Source organism: Polyergus mexicanus, unplaced genomic scaffold, assembly GCF_030449975.1.
Source record: "Polyergus mexicanus isolate NDT 795.1 unplaced genomic scaffold, iyPolMexi1.0 SCAF_4, whole genome shotgun sequence".
NCBI lineage: Eukaryota > Metazoa > Arthropoda > Insecta > Hymenoptera > Formicidae > Polyergus > Polyergus mexicanus.
In genome coordinates this window covers 8,771,201-8,788,495 of record NW_027223324.1, presented here as the reverse complement: position 1 = coordinate 8,788,495, position 17,295 = coordinate 8,771,201, and the positions used below count along the sequence as shown (strand labels likewise).

Below are 17,295 nucleotides of genomic sequence, written 5' to 3'. Positions count from 1 at the left end.
TCGATGTAATGTATTCCAAAAAACATGGTCGTCTTTAAGCATTGTCTGTAATTTAAAGTATATATAGCGTTTGTTTTCCGTAAACTAGAATGACAGACAATAATAGCAAAGGAAAAGAGAAATATTTTATATACAATATCGTGTTTTAAACTGTATCTTATGAACAATAGAACTGGATATTTTAACGGAGAAATTGAGCAGTGTACTTCGGAAATATGTTCCTGTATCTACATTATTTGAAGTATATTAAAAGAAAAGAAGGCACTTTGCATCATTACAATCAATTCCGCAAATATACTAGTCATATCTATAGTTAATTGCGGCATGAGTCGCACGAGTTTTATGACGACGAGCGTGATATAGCGCAATGATATCCCGATATCTAACTGGAATTATGCTTTTAATTGTTAAACACGAAATCATCAAACAGCATAATATAGTCGAGAAATATTTTGATGTAGATCTCATCGAAATGTAATTTTTGTAAAATATGTACAAAGAAAAAAATCATCTCCACAAAGCCCTGAGATATTTTTTTATTATGACATTATTTATTATGATTGTAGTAATTATTTATACAAACATGTTTTCATGATGCATAGATAGTAATCGCATTTATGTGATTCATAAACTTAATTACAGCATAAAAAAATTAATATATTTGTTTGCCACTTGAGTCAAATATGCAATATCACTCTAATATAAACTATTCTGTTGATTTATTATAGATCCTTGAAATACACCTATATTGCAAGGTTAGGTCAATAAATAAACAGATGTAACGTATCTCGTTTTTAATGCTATAAAATATAAATAAGCAATAATATAACGAAGTATAAAAATATTAATCGAAATATCGTGATGCATATATCGAAACCTCTTACATCAATCCTCTATTGACTCTTTGCATACGAATGTCACGAGAACTGATGTTGCAGATGTGTGATCTTATCAATTACACGATCTCGAATTTAGTGTCAAAAGGAATCTTAAATCGATGCAATGAATGTGTATATATATATATATATATATATATATATTTATACATAAGAAAGTATGATACACACACACATACGGCAGTAAAGTATGCATAATAATACAAGCTGGCGCGCTGTAACCGTACAGCAATCACGATATTTGTTCATAATAAACTGCAAGCGCAGCCTTGTTTACTGTAATTTCGCTGCTTCCTTCACTTTCCAGCGAATTAACTCCATACAAGCGACGGCATCTTCTTTACTGTCATGACCACTGACTAAAATAGAAATTATTATTAGATATTATTTTATCATATACATTCTCTATCTTTAAGCGCGACTCTCTCTTCTTTTAGATATGAAAAATTGAACTCACTGTCATTTTGTATGATTTTTCTGAGATATTCAGAACAGAGATTTTTCAATGCCCGTTTTTGCGGATATCCATTCTTATGTGGAAATATAACGCTGGTATCCACAACGGTATCGTGAAGCAGTCTCAAAGCTTTAAAATCGCTTTCAAGGCTATGACCCACCAGGACTGTTTTGTCCGAAAACATTGTGAGAAGTGTAGCTTGTACATCTAAAATAGTCGTCGTCACGTCCTTCATATCTTCTTCTGTAATCCCTGAGAACCTACCATAACATAGAAAATTAGTTATAACACACATACATAAATACTGATATTTTAAACAACATATATAAATATATATCTAATCAATTTTAATCTTATTGTCATTTACCTTGTGTTATAATCAATTATCGGATTTTGTGGTTTGACCAATGTTTCATATATTACGTTACAATCTTCATCAATCACTGTCACTCTAGTCAATTCTAAACCATATGTAGTATAACACATTTCACAATCGAGTGCATAGACACCTTGTTCGTCCATAGAAACGTCTTTGTTTTGTATGCATACAATGCAAAAATTAATATATAATACACTGATGTACTTAAATGTATAGGAAAAATATAAGAAACTAAAAATACTTTACCTTTTGATAAAGTTCTAACATAACCGCGAAGATTTTCATAATCTGTGTAATCCCACACATGTGTTTTTGCATCACAGCAACCAGTAGCTGATCCGTATTGTTGGCAACAACTGTACTTGCCCTCGCCTTTAATTGTAAATTTTCTTCCCCAGTGATATATACAGTTTTGTTGTGGTACAGCAAAGCCCTGTTTATTTACCATATACGCTTGGCCACATCGACTGCATATTCTTTGATTAGGCACTTTTGATAAAACACTTTGGTTCCGTGCATTTATTACATATACCTTTGCTCGTCCCTGCAAAATGTAAGATATATATACATATATCTTATTACAGATAAGATGCCATTTTAATCGAAGAGGTTGTAATTGTACATCGCGATTTTATTTATTACTCCTTATCTTATCATTTTATTCTAGTAATCCCAATAAATTACGCTAATTCTTTTATTTATACTTTATTATCTCTAAGATTTTTCTTTACCTTTGTATCATCCGGATGTCTTCGTGGAAACCCATTATCTCTGAGCTGCTCCTCAGACATGACCCATTTCTTGAGCATATTGTAGAATGCAGGTCCTTTAAAATCTACCACACTCTTTTTACTCTTGACTATGCTCCAAGAGCCTCTCGATTTGCCAGCAAGCATGGCTTCGTGAGATATCATACCATAGTTCAATCCAACGGATTTTTCATTCGATTTATTCTGATCAACTTCTTTCCTCAGCCTATGAACTGCCAGCATACACGAACTTTTGTATACAGCAAGCGCCTTACATTTTTCGTGACATGTGAGTTCCTCTTTAATGGCACGTTGCGCTGCATCATCACTATTCGTATAAATTTGCACGCATATATCGTGCATTATATTAATATAATACTGACGAACATTTAAGGGAAATTTCTGCGTAGCGACTTGGAGCGGTTCTGGACGTACCAGTTGAGGTACCTGTATACAAATAGAATTTTAATGAATGCAGTGTAAAGAGACAGGATATGTGCAATTAAGTTATACTGGAATACTTAATAGTTTTTAATTAATACTTACTATTTGCGGAATGTGAGCGACGCGTACACTGCCTTTCGTAGTTTGCGCTATTGTTTTGTTATTTACTTCTTTGTGGTCCCTGCACTTTTCTGCTGTTACTGTGACCTTTTTCTTTTCCATTGCAAGAGATTGTGCATACGGAACATGAGCAATTCTAACACGACCTACAATACATATTAAAAAACGTTAATAAAAAAAATATTCGTCCAAAAATAAAACATAATTTAATTGCCACATTATTCAACTTACTATTCACATTCGATTGCAGATCGTTATTGTTTGTTGACGACGCGGACTCGATATGTTCTTTTTGTAAATTACTTGAGGACTGAACTGCTGACATAGATGTAACTTGAGTCTTCATTTCAGCTATCGCCTTTTCCGCGGCCTTTCCGGTTGCTACTTTCTTCATCAAACGCCATCGCTCGTACATTTTCTGTTGTGGTGTTATAAGCTTTTTTGGTGGCTGACTAGGACCAGACTGTCTAGTGACGCTTGTAGCCGCTGAAGGATGCGCAACTCTTTTCTTACCAACTTCTTCCATATCTTCGGTTTCTTCTTTCAAAGATTTTTTGATTGATACTAATTTTGGATGATCAGAAGCTTGATATTCCTTAAAAATGAATAAATAATGAATAAACTATATAAAGTAACAGTTCATATCCAATACACAAAGAAAAAACAGAATTATTTTTTTTTATTAATACAGAAATTTTTATTTTTTATCAAATAAATCAAATTTTAAGTATTTGTAACATATATATATTTTAAATAATTATAAAATGCAAATCTAAAATACCGGAAAAAATAAAAAAAGATAAATGTGTTGAATAGAGAGAGAGAGAGAAAGAAATTGCATGTGTTAAATAGATTCTATAAAAGAAAGATCATTTCTAAAAAATATCATAAATATATAAATATATAAATATTTTTACATAAAAATTTACCTGAAATATTCTTAGGCATTCTTCTTGTACATCATGATCAGAATCTGATAATTCCAAAATCTCTTCGTCCATAAAAGAATGAATACTGTCTGCAGGACTACCGAATGAATTCCTTTCACTACTATTTTCTTTATATTTGCTAGATTTTCTGGAAGAATCATTTAATCTCCGACTTGATTCCGATTGATGCTTCCTGTCGCTTTTGCTAGATGTATGTTTATTCGATACAGAACTGGATAAATTTGATTTTGATTTATGTTTATCATGCCGGCTAGATTTATGATGATTGTTTCGATCTGTCTTTGGAGAAGTATGCCTATATTTCCGCGAATCCGAATGATCTCTATTTTGACACGAAGGGTCTTTATTATCACGATTGTTTTTTTTCCTGTTTTTATCTTTACTAGAAGAAGGACGATGTCTATCTCTGGAATCTGATTCATGCCGAGATCTTTCTTTGTCTTTTCTCTCAGAATTATGATGATCTTTTCTATTCCTTTTGTTGCTTTTACTATGGCTCTTATGTCTTTCTTTCTCCTTGTCAGTACTCTGTTTTGTACTTTCTTCTCGTCTCTGTGATAATTTACTTGTGTCACTTGCTTTATGTTTAGATCTATCTATATTACTTTTTGTATCACCCGTTTTAGCATCATAGTGATTATTATGCATTTTTTTATCTTTATTGCTTGTTTGTTTATCTACAGTATCAGTTCTTGCATGTTGCAAGTTTTCCTTCTCCTTTTCATTCGCATCCTCTATTTGCTCAGCCTTTTTAATGCTCTTATGTTCATTGTTAGATATGTCTTCTATAGATTCATCATCAGAAAATTTAGGTTCAATATCCAAAAAGTAATCTTGAGAATCCTCGCTAGCCGATGTTTTGGCTTGTTCTAACGCGTTAGAAGTAGTGTGATCGGCAGTAAGAATTTCATCTATCATATCAAATTCTGGTTCAAATTGATCCAAAGTAGCATGGTTTAATTGCTGAACTGTTTTTAATGGCGCCTTGACATTTTTAGGAACATACTCCTCCCGTCTTTTTTTAGATTTCGGATAATATACTTCTTTAAATTTAGACTGATAATCATTCGAGTTACTGTCATCGTACGAGTTTGATGATGATGAATCTGATTTGACTGTCGGTATGTAACTCTGTACAATATCTTGTTCAATTGAATTGACTATTGCAGTAGGTTTATATGTAACTTCAGACGATTGAGAGCTGCTGGATTCCTGTATGATGTTTAGCCATGGTTTAACCCTTTCCGGCGAAAATTTACGTTTCACAGCCACTCTACTCTCCCTGGTTGGCATATACGAAACTACAGGTATGTGCCGTTTCTTCAATTCCGCTATCGGTGTTGGATTGTAAACACATGCAATTGGCTTTGTAATGGGCGTGGGAATTGTAATATGCTTTCCTACTATATCTGATGCATTGCGCATAGGGGTAGCAGAACCAGAGCCCAAGGTTGGCTTGAGTCCTTCCACTACTTGAGAGACAATGTTTTGCGAAACTTTCTCCGTATCTGTAACTTCCTGATCTGCAAGTACTTTTTTTACAGCCTCTGTCACTAAATGTTGTAGCATATCAGGATTTGAGGCCATAACATCGACAGATTTGTCCTCCTGCGCTTGCCCCAGTGCCTGGGTCTCCACCACTCCAGCCATTCCTGCTGTGCCACTGCCTGCATCTTCTGTGTAAATTATACATTAGCTTTTACTTATCTACAATTTATATATAATTTTTCAAAATGTTGAAAAAATCTATAATGTTTTGCATATTTAACAAATTTTCATTATTTCGAATCAGATTTTAAATCCACGAATACATTATGAATTTGACTTTCAAATATATAAAATAATCTATAATTAAATGTAAAAATATGATATTGGATAAATAAAGATATTTTATAAATCTTTGTTAACACATGACATGGTATATCGTGCAGAGAATGTCAGTGTTTCAATCTTCGTTGATACTGTGGACAAAGAAAATTGGACAAAGGATCATCCCAACCGAGATATCGTCTCAATAATAACAATTACATAGTCTTCAACGTACAATAATTTCTTTCAATTGAGACAAAAATCGACTTACGGAATATATGTTTTATAGAGATTAGGTAACTTAAATTACGTCGCGTACACCGAAGAGAATCCAGAGATCACACGCTCTTACCTCGCCTAGTATGTTTGAAATGACAATAGGGTCGATCGCACGATCCGGTGTCATAAAACGGGCAATTTATCGTTTTGAAATAACCGGTGGAAGGCAACATAACTGGTTCATCGCACTCCACGCTTCGGAGAGGCCATTCCTCGCGACCGATGCGTGTGTTGTCGTTGCCCTCGCGTTATTAACGTACGCCGCGTTTACGAGATTATTGCATGCTAGTCGAATCGTCGTGCGATGACAACGATTCTAAACATAACATACTCGTCAATTGCGTCACGCGCCAGAAGAAGAGATCGATGTGGCGAATGAAAAAATCCGGCAATTTCGCTCAAGTCTAAACATAACAGGTTACGTTACGCTGCCGTACGGGACGCAAGTCGCAAATGCGACACCATCATCATCGCGCAACGCGCAACAGCACGCATCAATGAGCTACACGTGCGCCCCTCTAAACTCTAAACGATGCATCGGCATAAACGAGCGGTACATTTGATAGGGCGCGTTTAGGCGCATTGCACTCGTTATTTGATTTTTATATATTTACAATTTTTATTTGTTGATATACATATTTTTATTTTAATGATATTAATTAAATTATATATATATATATATATACACATACAGGGTATCTCCAAAGTCTGTTCCCACCTCTGGATCTCGAAAACGACTTTAAATATGGAAAAATGTTTCAGACAAAAGTTGTATGGTTTCGAGGGGGACATAAGGTGGTGTCATTAATTTGATCTTGAATAGTTGCGTGAAGATCACTTCAATTTTTTTAAATGGAACTGCCTACTTTTTATTGCATATTCTTGTAGCTTATCTCGAGAGCTTTTTAAAACACTATAATAAAGTATTTTTTATTAAGTAAGTAGTTTTGAGTTATTTTATATTTTAATTTGATATATTTTGATATAAAAATTAAAATATCTTATAAAATATTTAGTTTTCAGTAATCTTACCGTAATACTTTTATGTACAGAATAATGAGACAAATTAATTAGTGTAAAAAAACAAACAAATAATTATTTTAAAAAATACATTATATAAATAATTACATACTTTTTCTTAAAAACAATTATTTTTTTGTACTAATTGAAACTGTCTCATTATTTTGAACACAAAAGTATTACAGTAAGATTATCGAAAACTAAATATTTTGCGAGATATTTTAATTTGTCGTAACCCGACAAAGCAAAGCAAGCAAAGTAGAGAAAAGATTAGAAAAGAGCTAACTAAAGCAAAGCATGAAAATCAGGGAAAGAGCCCAAGGAAAAGGAATTAAGAAAGAATAAAGAATAAAAGATAAATAAAATAAATTAAAGAGACGTGACTACAAAGAGAAGGAAGTCATGGTCAAGTTCTCAGAAGCGAGAACTGACGAGACAGACTGACAAGCGGAGCACGAGACAGGGACGCTCTGATCAGGGACACCAGGCTCTTATTCAACGATCTAATTAATTCAGATACATAATAAGTGCAAGATACATCGACGCTAGCTAGCTGATAAACATCGCTCTCGCTCGCTCAGTAATATTATTGCATAGTATCGAACGTATCGTACGTATCGCGCCCGACCATTAATACAATCGCGAATAAGTGAAAGTATACTAAACCTTGCAAAATATACTAATTTCTACCTAATATCCGTGAGTATCTTATTACGAGCGTGGATTCTAATCCTTTGGGCGTACAAATCCCTAAAAACCTCTTCCTTAGCGGCTAGAGGCACAACAAATTTTTATATCACAATATGTCAGATTAAAATATAAAATAATTCAAAAAGTACTTAATAAAAAAATACTTTATTATAGTGTTTTGAAAAGCTCTCGGGATAAGCTACAAGAATATGCAATAAAAAATTAAGCAGTTCCGTTAAAAAATTGAAGGTGACCTTCACGCAACTATTTCAAGGTCAAATTAATGACACCACCTTATGTCCCCTCGAAACCATACAACTTTTGTCTGAAACATTTTTCCATATTTAAAACCGTGTCCGAAATCTAGAGATGAGATCAGACTTTAGAGATACCCTGTAGATAATTTGATATCTGTTATCTTGCATAAGATGCGATCGTATATCTTGATGAATTATTGAATATTGACTATTTTCTATTTTAAATTCAACTAACCATATTTCTTGATAAATTATTGTAAAATCTGTTGTCTATTTTAATTATCCAATTATAAAGCATATAATAGAAAATAAATCATTCTTTCTCAACAGATCAAACTTTAAATTGTGCAAAAGAAGACAAAAATACATAGATCGACGAATACCGTGACGTGATTCGATCAATATGAGCTACTTGATCTACTGCACATCGGCGCTAATAATATTCCTCAGTCTCTTTTATGTATATGCCAAATACAAACTATCTTACTGGAGCAGACGTGGTGTCAAAAGTCCTCCAACAACACATCTGCTCTTTGGCAATTTCAAGGATTGCCTTTTCCTCAAAAAACCGCCAGGTGAAGTAATACGTGAAATCTACAACAGTGCTGATCTGGACGATCCTTACATCGGTTTTTACATCTTTCACAAGCCTATGCTGCTCTTGCGAGATCACGACCTAATTAAACAGGTGATGATTACTAATTTTGAGATCTTTCCAAATCGACGCTTTGGTTCAAATAATCAAAGGGATTCGATTGGCCTCGACAGTATTCTGTCTATCAAGCAGCCTAGATGGAGATATCTAAGAAACAAATTGACTCCGTTCTTGACCGGGCAAAAGTTGAAAAATATGTTACCACTGATAGAGGAATGTGGAAAACCTATGTTGAAATTCATCGACAATTTATCGACAAACAAGTCTAGCCAGAATAATTGCGAGATGAAGGATTTCAGTAGTCGTTACGTGAGCGATGTTATTGCCTCTATAGCATTTGGTATCAGTACGAATTCATTTGACGAAAAGATGAACGCTTTCTGGAAAAATGGTGAGATGTGACGCTATTTATATCTGTTGCGGCGAAGCTAATTAAAGATTGGAAACAATTAACAAATTTTTGTGAGAAGTTATTGTTTGTTTTTTCTATGAAAAAGTTAATTATTTTATTATCGTGATAAAAAGACATAGATAGCATCCAAATATCATACAAGCGCAAAGGATATGTAAAAGATATTGAAAAAAATTCAGAAATTTTTTAAGCATTTTAGAATTTTGCGTTCCCTTTTATTCTTAAAAAAAAAAGATTAAATTCATCTGAATTCTTCAAGCTCGTTCTAATATTAATTTATAGGCATTTATATAAGATTAACATATTTAATTATTTCATCAGAATTAATTATTAATATGATAGAGAGCTTCTTTATAATCTATACAATGTAAAAAATTGTGCCATCTAAAAATATGTTATATTATTTATAAGTTATGCACTTTTTTATTGTACATGTAAGATTATATAAATTACACTATACACATCGATGCGCGCGTTACACAGGTATAAAAATCTTCCAAGGCATTAAGCGTGCCATAATGTTTATTATCATCTTCTTCATTCCCAAATGGTATTCTCTAACTGAACCATTTATTAAGGAACCTGCGAAATATTTTCGCGAAATTTTCTGGGATTCTATCAACACCAGAGAAAAAATGGGATATAAGAGAGGAGATTTGATAGATTCCATGTTGGCGCTCAAGAATGGAAAACAGGATCCCATTTACAGTAAGGATCATTTTTTTATAAGATAATTCGAACATTAACAATTAACATGGAACTTATCTAATATACAATACAATAATATTAATACTATAAAATTCAATACCATTCTCTATGTATGTATTAAAAGAAAAATAAAGGGGAAGAGAGAGAGAATAGGAGATTTTTTACAATTATTATTATAATTCAATGATATCTCTTATAGAGTTTGAAGCCGACAATTTAGTAGCGCAGCTGTCCAGTTTCTACATTGCTGGATTTGAAGCAGTTTCGAATATAATCGCATTCGCTCTGTATCATTTAGCGTGTCATCCAGAACATCAAGCCACTTTATATAACGAGATACAGATGCATGTGTCGAACAAAAAATTGACTGTGAATTTAATTAATGAAATGTCTTTTTTGGATTCCGTCATAAATGAATCGCTGAGATTACATCCTCCTCTACCCATAGTTGATAGAATAGCTATAAGAGATTACGAGGTAACAAATACATTTTTATAAATAATTAAACAAATCATTGGTGTATGCGTGTGTACGTAAGTATGTATGTTATATGTTTCTTAATTATCATAGTATTCTCATTTTTATAGTTACCAGGCACTGGGTTAATTATCGAAAAGGATAACTCGATCTACGTTTCTATAAATGCAACGAATCAAGATCCTAAATATTTTTCCAATCCGCATGATTTCATTCCATCGAGAACAGAGATAAAGGACAAAAAGTTTTATGAATCTTTGGTATTCGGCATCGGACCCCGATCGTGTATAGGTCAGTTGCAAAAAATTATTAGATTAAGAAATATTGAAAAGATATATGTAGTAATCTTCATCTTTTATATTATCAGGACAGAGATTGGCTCTGTTAATTATAAAAGTGGCGTTAATCACCATTCTTTCGAATTACACTCTTCACTGTGCAACAGATAAAAAACTTAACTTAAATGGTAATGATGCCATTCACGTATTCACTTATGCAGCTGACGGTCTCTATGTACAATTTAAAAAACGTTACAATGCGCGTGAATAGAATAGAATAGTCCGAATGCGCTTTCAATCAAACATTTTACTATTATTTGACATAATATATTGAAATACCATTAAATATATAATATTCATAATTAAATTAAAAACGTTTTAAAAGGCTATAAAATATTGACTGCAAAAAATTAATTAAACAATAATAAAACTATGAAATTTATTGCGCGTTAAATAAAATTGACTTTCACATAACTTGTATAACATATATGTTCTCTCATCACTGAACTGAATAATTATTTTCTCATATACTGCGGCGTATGGATCTCCATTGCAAATTTTGATCAACACAGTTAGTATCGTGATTGAACAACATTATATGTACGATCGAACATTGTATAAAATAACAAGTGTTTTGGCAGCAACCGCACTTAACATGTTTGCTCTCTCTCTTTCTCTTTCCTATATATTTACACTACTAAAATATATATGTATATTATCCGCAAGAATAACAATTTTTTTAGTTTTATTACTCAATTTAAAAGAGAGAGCATTTTTTTCAATAATTTTTTTTTAATGTTTTGAAAGCGCTATTTCTGAATCTCGGAAATATCTGAAAAGAACTATTTTACTTCTCGATTATGAAATATATAAGTCGCGGTTGAAGACCGTCCTCCTTTTATTTGCGAAGAATATTACCCTCTTCCCCAGCCGAATAACATTTATTGAAATAATATTTTAATAATGTTAATTTATTCCGTCTTTTTAAATTATGGTTTTGCTTATAATGTAGATGTAGAAGAAGGGCAAATAGATATAATAGATAGGTATGCTTATTCGCACAAGTGTCTCATATTATTATACTTTATTTCTGACTTTTATTATACAAAATATTACATATATTACAAAGAATTATATTGCAGAGAAGATACAGAAAATAATATAAAAAATTACTATAGAGAAGATTGTATTTATAAATGTAAATGTACAAAATATAAATATATCTCTTTAAATAGCATAACATCTTAAATTTGATATTACTAATTTATTGTCTTTTTGTATGTATGAATAAAGAGAGTATGATTTCTAATATATTCAGGTAACTTTATACTTTATATAAAAAATCCGTCATACATATGATAATTTTAAAAATAAAGCACTTATTATTCATGCGTTCACTATTTATTCTTTCCTAAAATATATTTAAAGATACTAGATTTATATCGTGATTCCGCATTTGCACAATTTTATATATATGCAAAACATTACGATAAAACAACTTAAATTAAATTGTATTATAGTGCACATTAATATTCCCATGCGCGAAAGAAATCTCTTTAAATATATTCTTGTGTATGTATCTTATATGTGTATGGTGTGTTTGTGTGTATCATTACATATATTGTACAACTAAATATATCGTCATTTCATAAAATCAACAGTTTTATACTGCTAATATTTAATATAAGAGATTGTTTTTTATCTGCGATCATTGAATGCACATGTCATGATAAAATTTACAATTATACATTACAACATAACTTAAAGTTTTGTTTCATGTTTCACTCGTGTTCTAAGCAATTGATTCGGTCGAAAGACGCTATGAGAATTACTTGAATAACAATTGTTGGACGTAACGTTGGACGTGTCGCACTCCAGACTAGGATCAGCAACGTCATTATTCTCATTGTTTTCATACATGTGACACCTTTGCAAGATTTTGTTCTGATTACGAACGTGATTGGCCTTTGTTTGAATTTGCGCCTCCGAATCTGTCTCATCTTCGTTATCAGCACTATCTACATCACCTGGAAGTATCATTATTAGTGTTAATAAAATTAATGTGTAATTCACAATTAATTAATCTAAATTGTAAATACTTCATATTTCTATCTGATGTCATATATAGCAATATAACTACATTAAATGAAAAGTATATTTACCGTCAGAACTATTAGTAGACGGTAAATAAAAACGCGAAGGTGGCAATTTATTATTTCCCGAACGACGCTCTCGTTCTTTCGCGACACTGTTAGGATGATTATATTTAAATTCGCGAGGAAGTGTGTAGCTTCTAGGTAATGAAATTTGGCTACCCTCCATATCGCTAATTTCCACCTCTCCTTCACCCTCGCACTTGGGACTTTCTTCGGCACAGTTTTGATTTGCGTGTAATCTTACGAAATAAATGAATTAATCAATCGATACATTCAAATATGTACGTTCAACGCATTTGACAGATTTTTCATTACCTGTGACTAAGATGTCCAGATGGAGACCAATGAGAATAGTGGTGCGAAAGACATCGCGGCGCTAGTAATATCTCTGGTGTGTCTGCTCGCTCTCGTTGAGGGATTGCTCTCCACGAATTCGAGGAATGCGGATTAGGATAGTATGAGGAAGAAGGTGGTGGGGGTAACAGGCAGTGCATTTTCACGGGTGGCCAAGATGACAATGTACCATTTTGCTCAGAAAATGATGGTGGAGACGTGAATAATGGAGAGCTCGGAGAGGTATGCAATTTCGTGTTCGGTGGTGGTTGCTGATTAGACGCGGAAGGAGAAGATGAGAAGGAGGATGTAGAAGCGGACGGAGGTGGAAACAATTTACCTTCTTTGATTTCCTCTTGTATGGCTCGCAATTCTCGTAACTGCTGTTGCTTTTTCTCCTTCAACTTTTCCCGTATTAACGTGACATTTAATGAACCACCGAGTGCCATATTAGTCTCATCTTTGCGTTCATTGGAACCATTGTTCTGTATTAAGAGATCAATTGCATTGTAATAGTCACATTGTAATAAATACGATTAGCGAATCGAATTAATCATAAGTATCTGTCTGTGTACCTGTATGATGTTAGAGCACATAGGTTTTCTCCAGAACGGAATTAATTGTCGCGATCCATTACCCATGTTGAGCCACTGTTTCGGATCTGTCACCGTCGTCATGGAATTCATTACCGTGCCTGTTTGCGATTGCGGCGGCGGTGGCGGTACAAAAGTGGTCGGTTTCTTCTTCTTACGATTCGGATTCACAGCTGTTGAATTCGCGAAGCGGCAGTTGAAGACGCCTGGTATGCCGCCATTACTTAATTTTACTTTTCTCATGCTGATATTGATGTTGACTTTTTTCTCTTCATTATAATCTATTTGTTTCTCTTCCACATTGTCCTAAAAATTTAAAAATTAAATAATAATCTTTCCCAAAAAAAGAAATTTATCTTGCATTATACCTGATTGGATAATGTAGTGAGATTCGAACCAGTCATTCTTCCACCGGATTCATACCTCAACCTTCTCACATGAAAAAATCTACCACAAAAACAATGAAAATACGATAAAAAAACATCAATATTAATATAGTAAAATAGTCCAAATATTGCATTTACCTGTAATAAAGACCCATGAAAAACATCCCACCTGAAAATAAAGCTAGAAGAATAAGTACTAGAGTAACTGGTTGTAGATGATGCTGACGAGTTAAAAGATCAGCGCGATTAACACCGACCATCCATACACCAATGAGTAAACTATTTTCCAAGAACATTACAGTATAAAATATCACCTGTAAAAAAACACGATGTTAAGATAATATTAACATAATATAGACTTGTTTGTGTAAAATTGCTTTCATCTGTCTACATGTTTAACTAACCATTTTTTGACGATGATTCGTCTCGTGTAGATTAACATATGCAAATATATATACAAAGGCGAGGAGAGAAGCGAGGAAAGTCTTTCTAAGAAGGGGAAGACGCTCGCCACCGTGGAATAATCCGTCCGGTGTGAGCAGTAACCACGTCAACATTGTTAACCAGTGCAATGCCATTACAATCAATAGTCCTTGTCCTCCGTACAGCGAAGCATACGTGACTAGTATCCCAACACGAGCGCTCACTGTTCCCAAACGCCAGAATAATTGCGCCAGTACTCCCAACCATGTTAGCACTAAACGTTCTAAATTACGTAGACGCGCAGCGCCCTTGCTAAAACTGGCCACTGCCCAACACACACTCCACAAGGAAAGCCCCGCCGATACTAACGTTAGCTTCGCTAATTTATTGTCATCCTTGCTTTCGCTTTCTTTTGATTTCCCGACTTCTGTTTCACCATCGCCGGTAGGGCCAAACAAGACATATAGCTGTAGAAGTAGCATTGGAGCAGCCTCACAGAATGCGTGTATCAGCCTTAATACACACAACTCCCGCACCTAAGACGATAAAACTCATATAAGATAAGAAATTGACAAATTTTCTTTTTCAAATCTGAGATTCTTCTTGAAAATACACATGTACCTCGTGCTTCACATGAGTTAAATTGACTGGTATAAATAGCTTGAAATATCTCCATAGTACACCGATTTGAGTGGAATGGAGTAATAAAACACAGCCTATAGTCCATTTGCCAATCTTATTTACTGAACGGTAATCATTTGATGCATTGTTATTTGTTAATTTACCTCTAGTTCCCCAAAGGTACCATCGCAAACTAACAATCTGTAAAAATAATATAAAGATAATAATAAAAAAATAAGTACAAAGGTAGTGTAAAATCCATTTTTTATTCGTTCAGATACTAACTTGAGAAATCAACAGAGAAGTAGCTATAAATGTGATACTTAGTGGAAACAATACAGGTGATGCTACTACTTGATGGGCAAGAGCATATACCATTGCAAAATCAAAGACAACATCGCAGAAATAAGATGCTAATGAAATGATATTAAAGAGTACATCACATAGGGGCAAAAAATCATGCTGATGTTGTGATTGATGACACTGGGCCATAATGGGCTTTTATTACCCATTTGGAATATTTAGCAATATTTTATTTTATTTTCATCAATCCATAATCTCTCCTCTCTGTAAAAATAAATAATTATATATATATTAAATTATGCAACATACGCACAAGAGGCATTTTTCTATAAAACATTATTACTAAGAATATTAATTCATAACATAAAATAGCCAAGAAAAATAATAATAAAAGAAAAAACAAAACTTTTTAAATCTTTATATGTTCACAAAGTTGGTTTTTTCAAGGAAAAAATATTGATTTCAGCAATAAGAAAAAATTAAATTATAAATAGGTTTACATTTTAATATATTATCTTTTCATTTTCACTATTTCTTTCTTAAAATTTTATAAAGTAGATTATATATTGTACACTTTTTAATTACTATATGATATATTCAACTGTAACATGGACTAAAGATAATTGTTCCATATCCTCACACAGTCTATGTTTCAGTTGAACATATCTAATTAATTAAAAATTAATATATACATATCATATAATTTTATATAATTTAAATATATATATAATATATATATATATATATATATATATATATATATATATATATATATACAAATATAAGAATTGTGCTACTTTTTTTATTATTAGAACAATAATAGAAATTATCAATAGAGAATTTCTAAAAAAGGATTGTAAATGGGCAACAATGTTCAGTGTTACAAGCGAATTTAAATATCCATTATGTATATGTACTGCAGGATCAAACTAACGTCGTTCTCGCGACGTCATGAGATCCGCGATCCGCATTTGTCCTGCGCCGCATTCAAAATTCACTGCACTTGCGTTTCACTTACATGAGGACGCGTTTAAACGATTTTTTAAAAGCCAGTGGTACAGAGATAAACGCGCAACAATGTCGGCGCATATAGCGCAGCGTGGAATCGCACGCTCGCTCAGCGCATTCCGCGCGTGTCATTGACGAGAGCGACGATCACAAAAATCACTCTCCCGATCCGGACGCTGCGCCGCTCGCGGGAAAGCTGGATCAGTGGCGTTGGTATGCGCGGAATCCGCCCGTGCGCGTCAGCTATGAAACAACACGTTTAAGAGAACACGCGTTTCCACTCGGAGCACCGTTCTCTCCTGACGTTGATCGGCCGCTGATTCGCCGTTCTTTAATAAAACTCCTCGTCGCCGTCGTCGTCTTCGTCTTCGTCGTCGTGTCGTTTCGTCGCGACGTTCATTCGCGCATTGCATCTTTCGCGAATCCGAACGCTATGAGAGAAGTCACGCGTACGACGTCGTCCCACGCATACCGACCCGCCGATCTACCTGTTGATACAGCGCAATTCAATGCGGCTATTTTACGCGCACGCCGTACGTTCTTTCATTCCTTCTTCTTCTCCCATGTATCTGTTTACTCGCTTGCTCGTATATACCATAAACACCTGGCGCCGCCGGTGAGGAACGCGAGAGCAAACCTCACCTTAGGCGGCCCAAACGCGCTCCTCCATCAAAGATTTTTTTCCGATTATTCTTCTTCCCGCCTCGATATACGAGCGCTAACACGAGTTCGGGATTTTTATAATAATCGTTTTAGAATGTATGTGCATGCACATATATAATTTTCAATGAAAATAAAATATTTATCAGCAAACGAAAATTTATTGTTAATAATGTATAGTTACGAAAATATATATAGAATTATTGTATTTATATTTTGTATGCCTGGCCAT

At 33.6% G+C, this 17,295-nt stretch overlaps 3 protein-coding genes across 5 annotated transcripts; 1 reads left to right on the top strand and 2 right to left on the bottom strand.

Moving 5' to 3' along the window:
* Positions 1-779: 779 nt before the first annotated feature.
* Positions 780-6,518, bottom strand: LOC138932750 (RNA exonuclease 1 homolog). Its single transcript, XM_070294880.1, has 9 exons — positions 6,157-6,518; positions 3,975-5,671; positions 3,277-3,640; positions 3,028-3,191; positions 2,464-2,928; positions 1,979-2,276; positions 1,721-1,883; positions 1,354-1,613; positions 780-1,255 (listed from the first exon to the last, which is right to left on the bottom strand). Exons 1-9 carry the CDS (start codon positions 6,254-6,256, stop codon positions 1,170-1,172), a joined length of 3,597 nt encoding a protein of 1,198 aa, XP_070150981.1. The 5' UTR covers positions 6,257-6,518; the 3' UTR covers positions 780-1,169.
* Positions 6,519-7,665: 1,147 nt separating this feature from the next.
* On the top strand, positions 7,666-11,820 carry LOC138932210 (cytochrome P450 6k1-like). Its single transcript, XM_070293808.1, has 6 exons — positions 7,666-7,802; positions 8,381-9,096; positions 9,601-9,825; positions 10,025-10,302; positions 10,413-10,593; positions 10,670-11,820. Exons 2-6 carry the CDS (start codon positions 8,454-8,456, stop codon positions 10,849-10,851), a joined length of 1,509 nt encoding a protein of 502 aa, XP_070149909.1. The 5' UTR covers positions 7,666-7,802; positions 8,381-8,453; the 3' UTR covers positions 10,852-11,820.
* Positions 11,785-17,165, bottom strand: LOC138932209 (uncharacterized). 3 transcript variants are annotated; one of them, XM_070293806.1, is made up of 10 exons: positions 16,313-17,165; positions 15,378-15,659; positions 15,093-15,293; positions 14,453-15,007; positions 14,187-14,362; positions 14,031-14,109; positions 13,645-13,968; positions 13,052-13,554; positions 12,743-12,975; positions 11,785-12,607 (listed from the first exon to the last, which is right to left on the bottom strand). In XM_070293806.1, the coding sequence occupies exons 2-10, from the start codon at positions 15,582-15,584 to the stop codon at positions 12,342-12,344; spliced, it is 2,544 nt and encodes an 847-aa protein (XP_070149907.1). In that variant the 5' UTR covers positions 15,585-15,659; positions 16,313-17,165; the 3' UTR covers positions 11,785-12,341. The 3 variants fall into 3 exon arrangements, with proteins under 3 accessions (XP_070149907.1, XP_070149906.1, XP_070149908.1); XM_070293805.1 differs by having other exon boundaries at positions 16,330-17,165; XM_070293807.1 differs by having other exon boundaries at positions 16,414-17,165.
* Between the last annotated feature and the right edge of the window lie 130 nt (positions 17,166-17,295).

Excerpts from the sequence above, each read along its gene's own strand:
- LOC138932209 (XM_070293806.1), bottom strand. The coding sequence starts at position 15,584 with ATGGCCCAGTGTCATCAATCACAACATCAGCATGATTTTTTGCCCCTA. Across the intron at positions 13,555-13,644 it reads TGTGCTCTAACATCATACAG|AACAATGGTTCCAATGAACG; the intron begins GTACACAGACAG and ends CTCTTAATACAG. Across the intron at positions 12,608-12,742 it reads GTCTACTAATAGTTCTGACG|GTGATGTAGATAGTGCTGAT; the intron begins GTAAATATACTT and ends TGATACTTCCAG.
- LOC138932210 (XM_070293808.1), top strand. The coding sequence starts at position 8,454 with ATGAGCTACTTGATCTACTGCACATCGGCGCTAATAATATTCCTCAGT. Across the intron at positions 9,097-9,600 it reads GAACGCTTTCTGGAAAAATG|GTATAAAAATCTTCCAAGGC; the intron begins GTGAGATGTGAC and ends CGCGTTACACAG. Across the intron at positions 9,826-10,024 it reads AAAACAGGATCCCATTTACA|AGTTTGAAGCCGACAATTTA; the intron begins GTAAGGATCATT and ends TATCTCTTATAG.
- LOC138932750 (XM_070294880.1), bottom strand. The coding sequence starts at position 6,256 with ATGTTGCCTTCCACCGGTTATTTCAAAACGATAAATTGCCCGTTTTAT. Across the intron at positions 3,641-3,974 it reads AATGCCTAAGAATATTTCAG|GAATATCAAGCTTCTGATCA; the intron begins GTAAATTTTTAT and ends TTCATTTTTAAG. Across the intron at positions 1,614-1,720 it reads ATAATTGATTATAACACAAG|GTTCTCAGGGATTACAGAAG; the intron begins GTAAATGACAAT and ends ATGTTATGGTAG.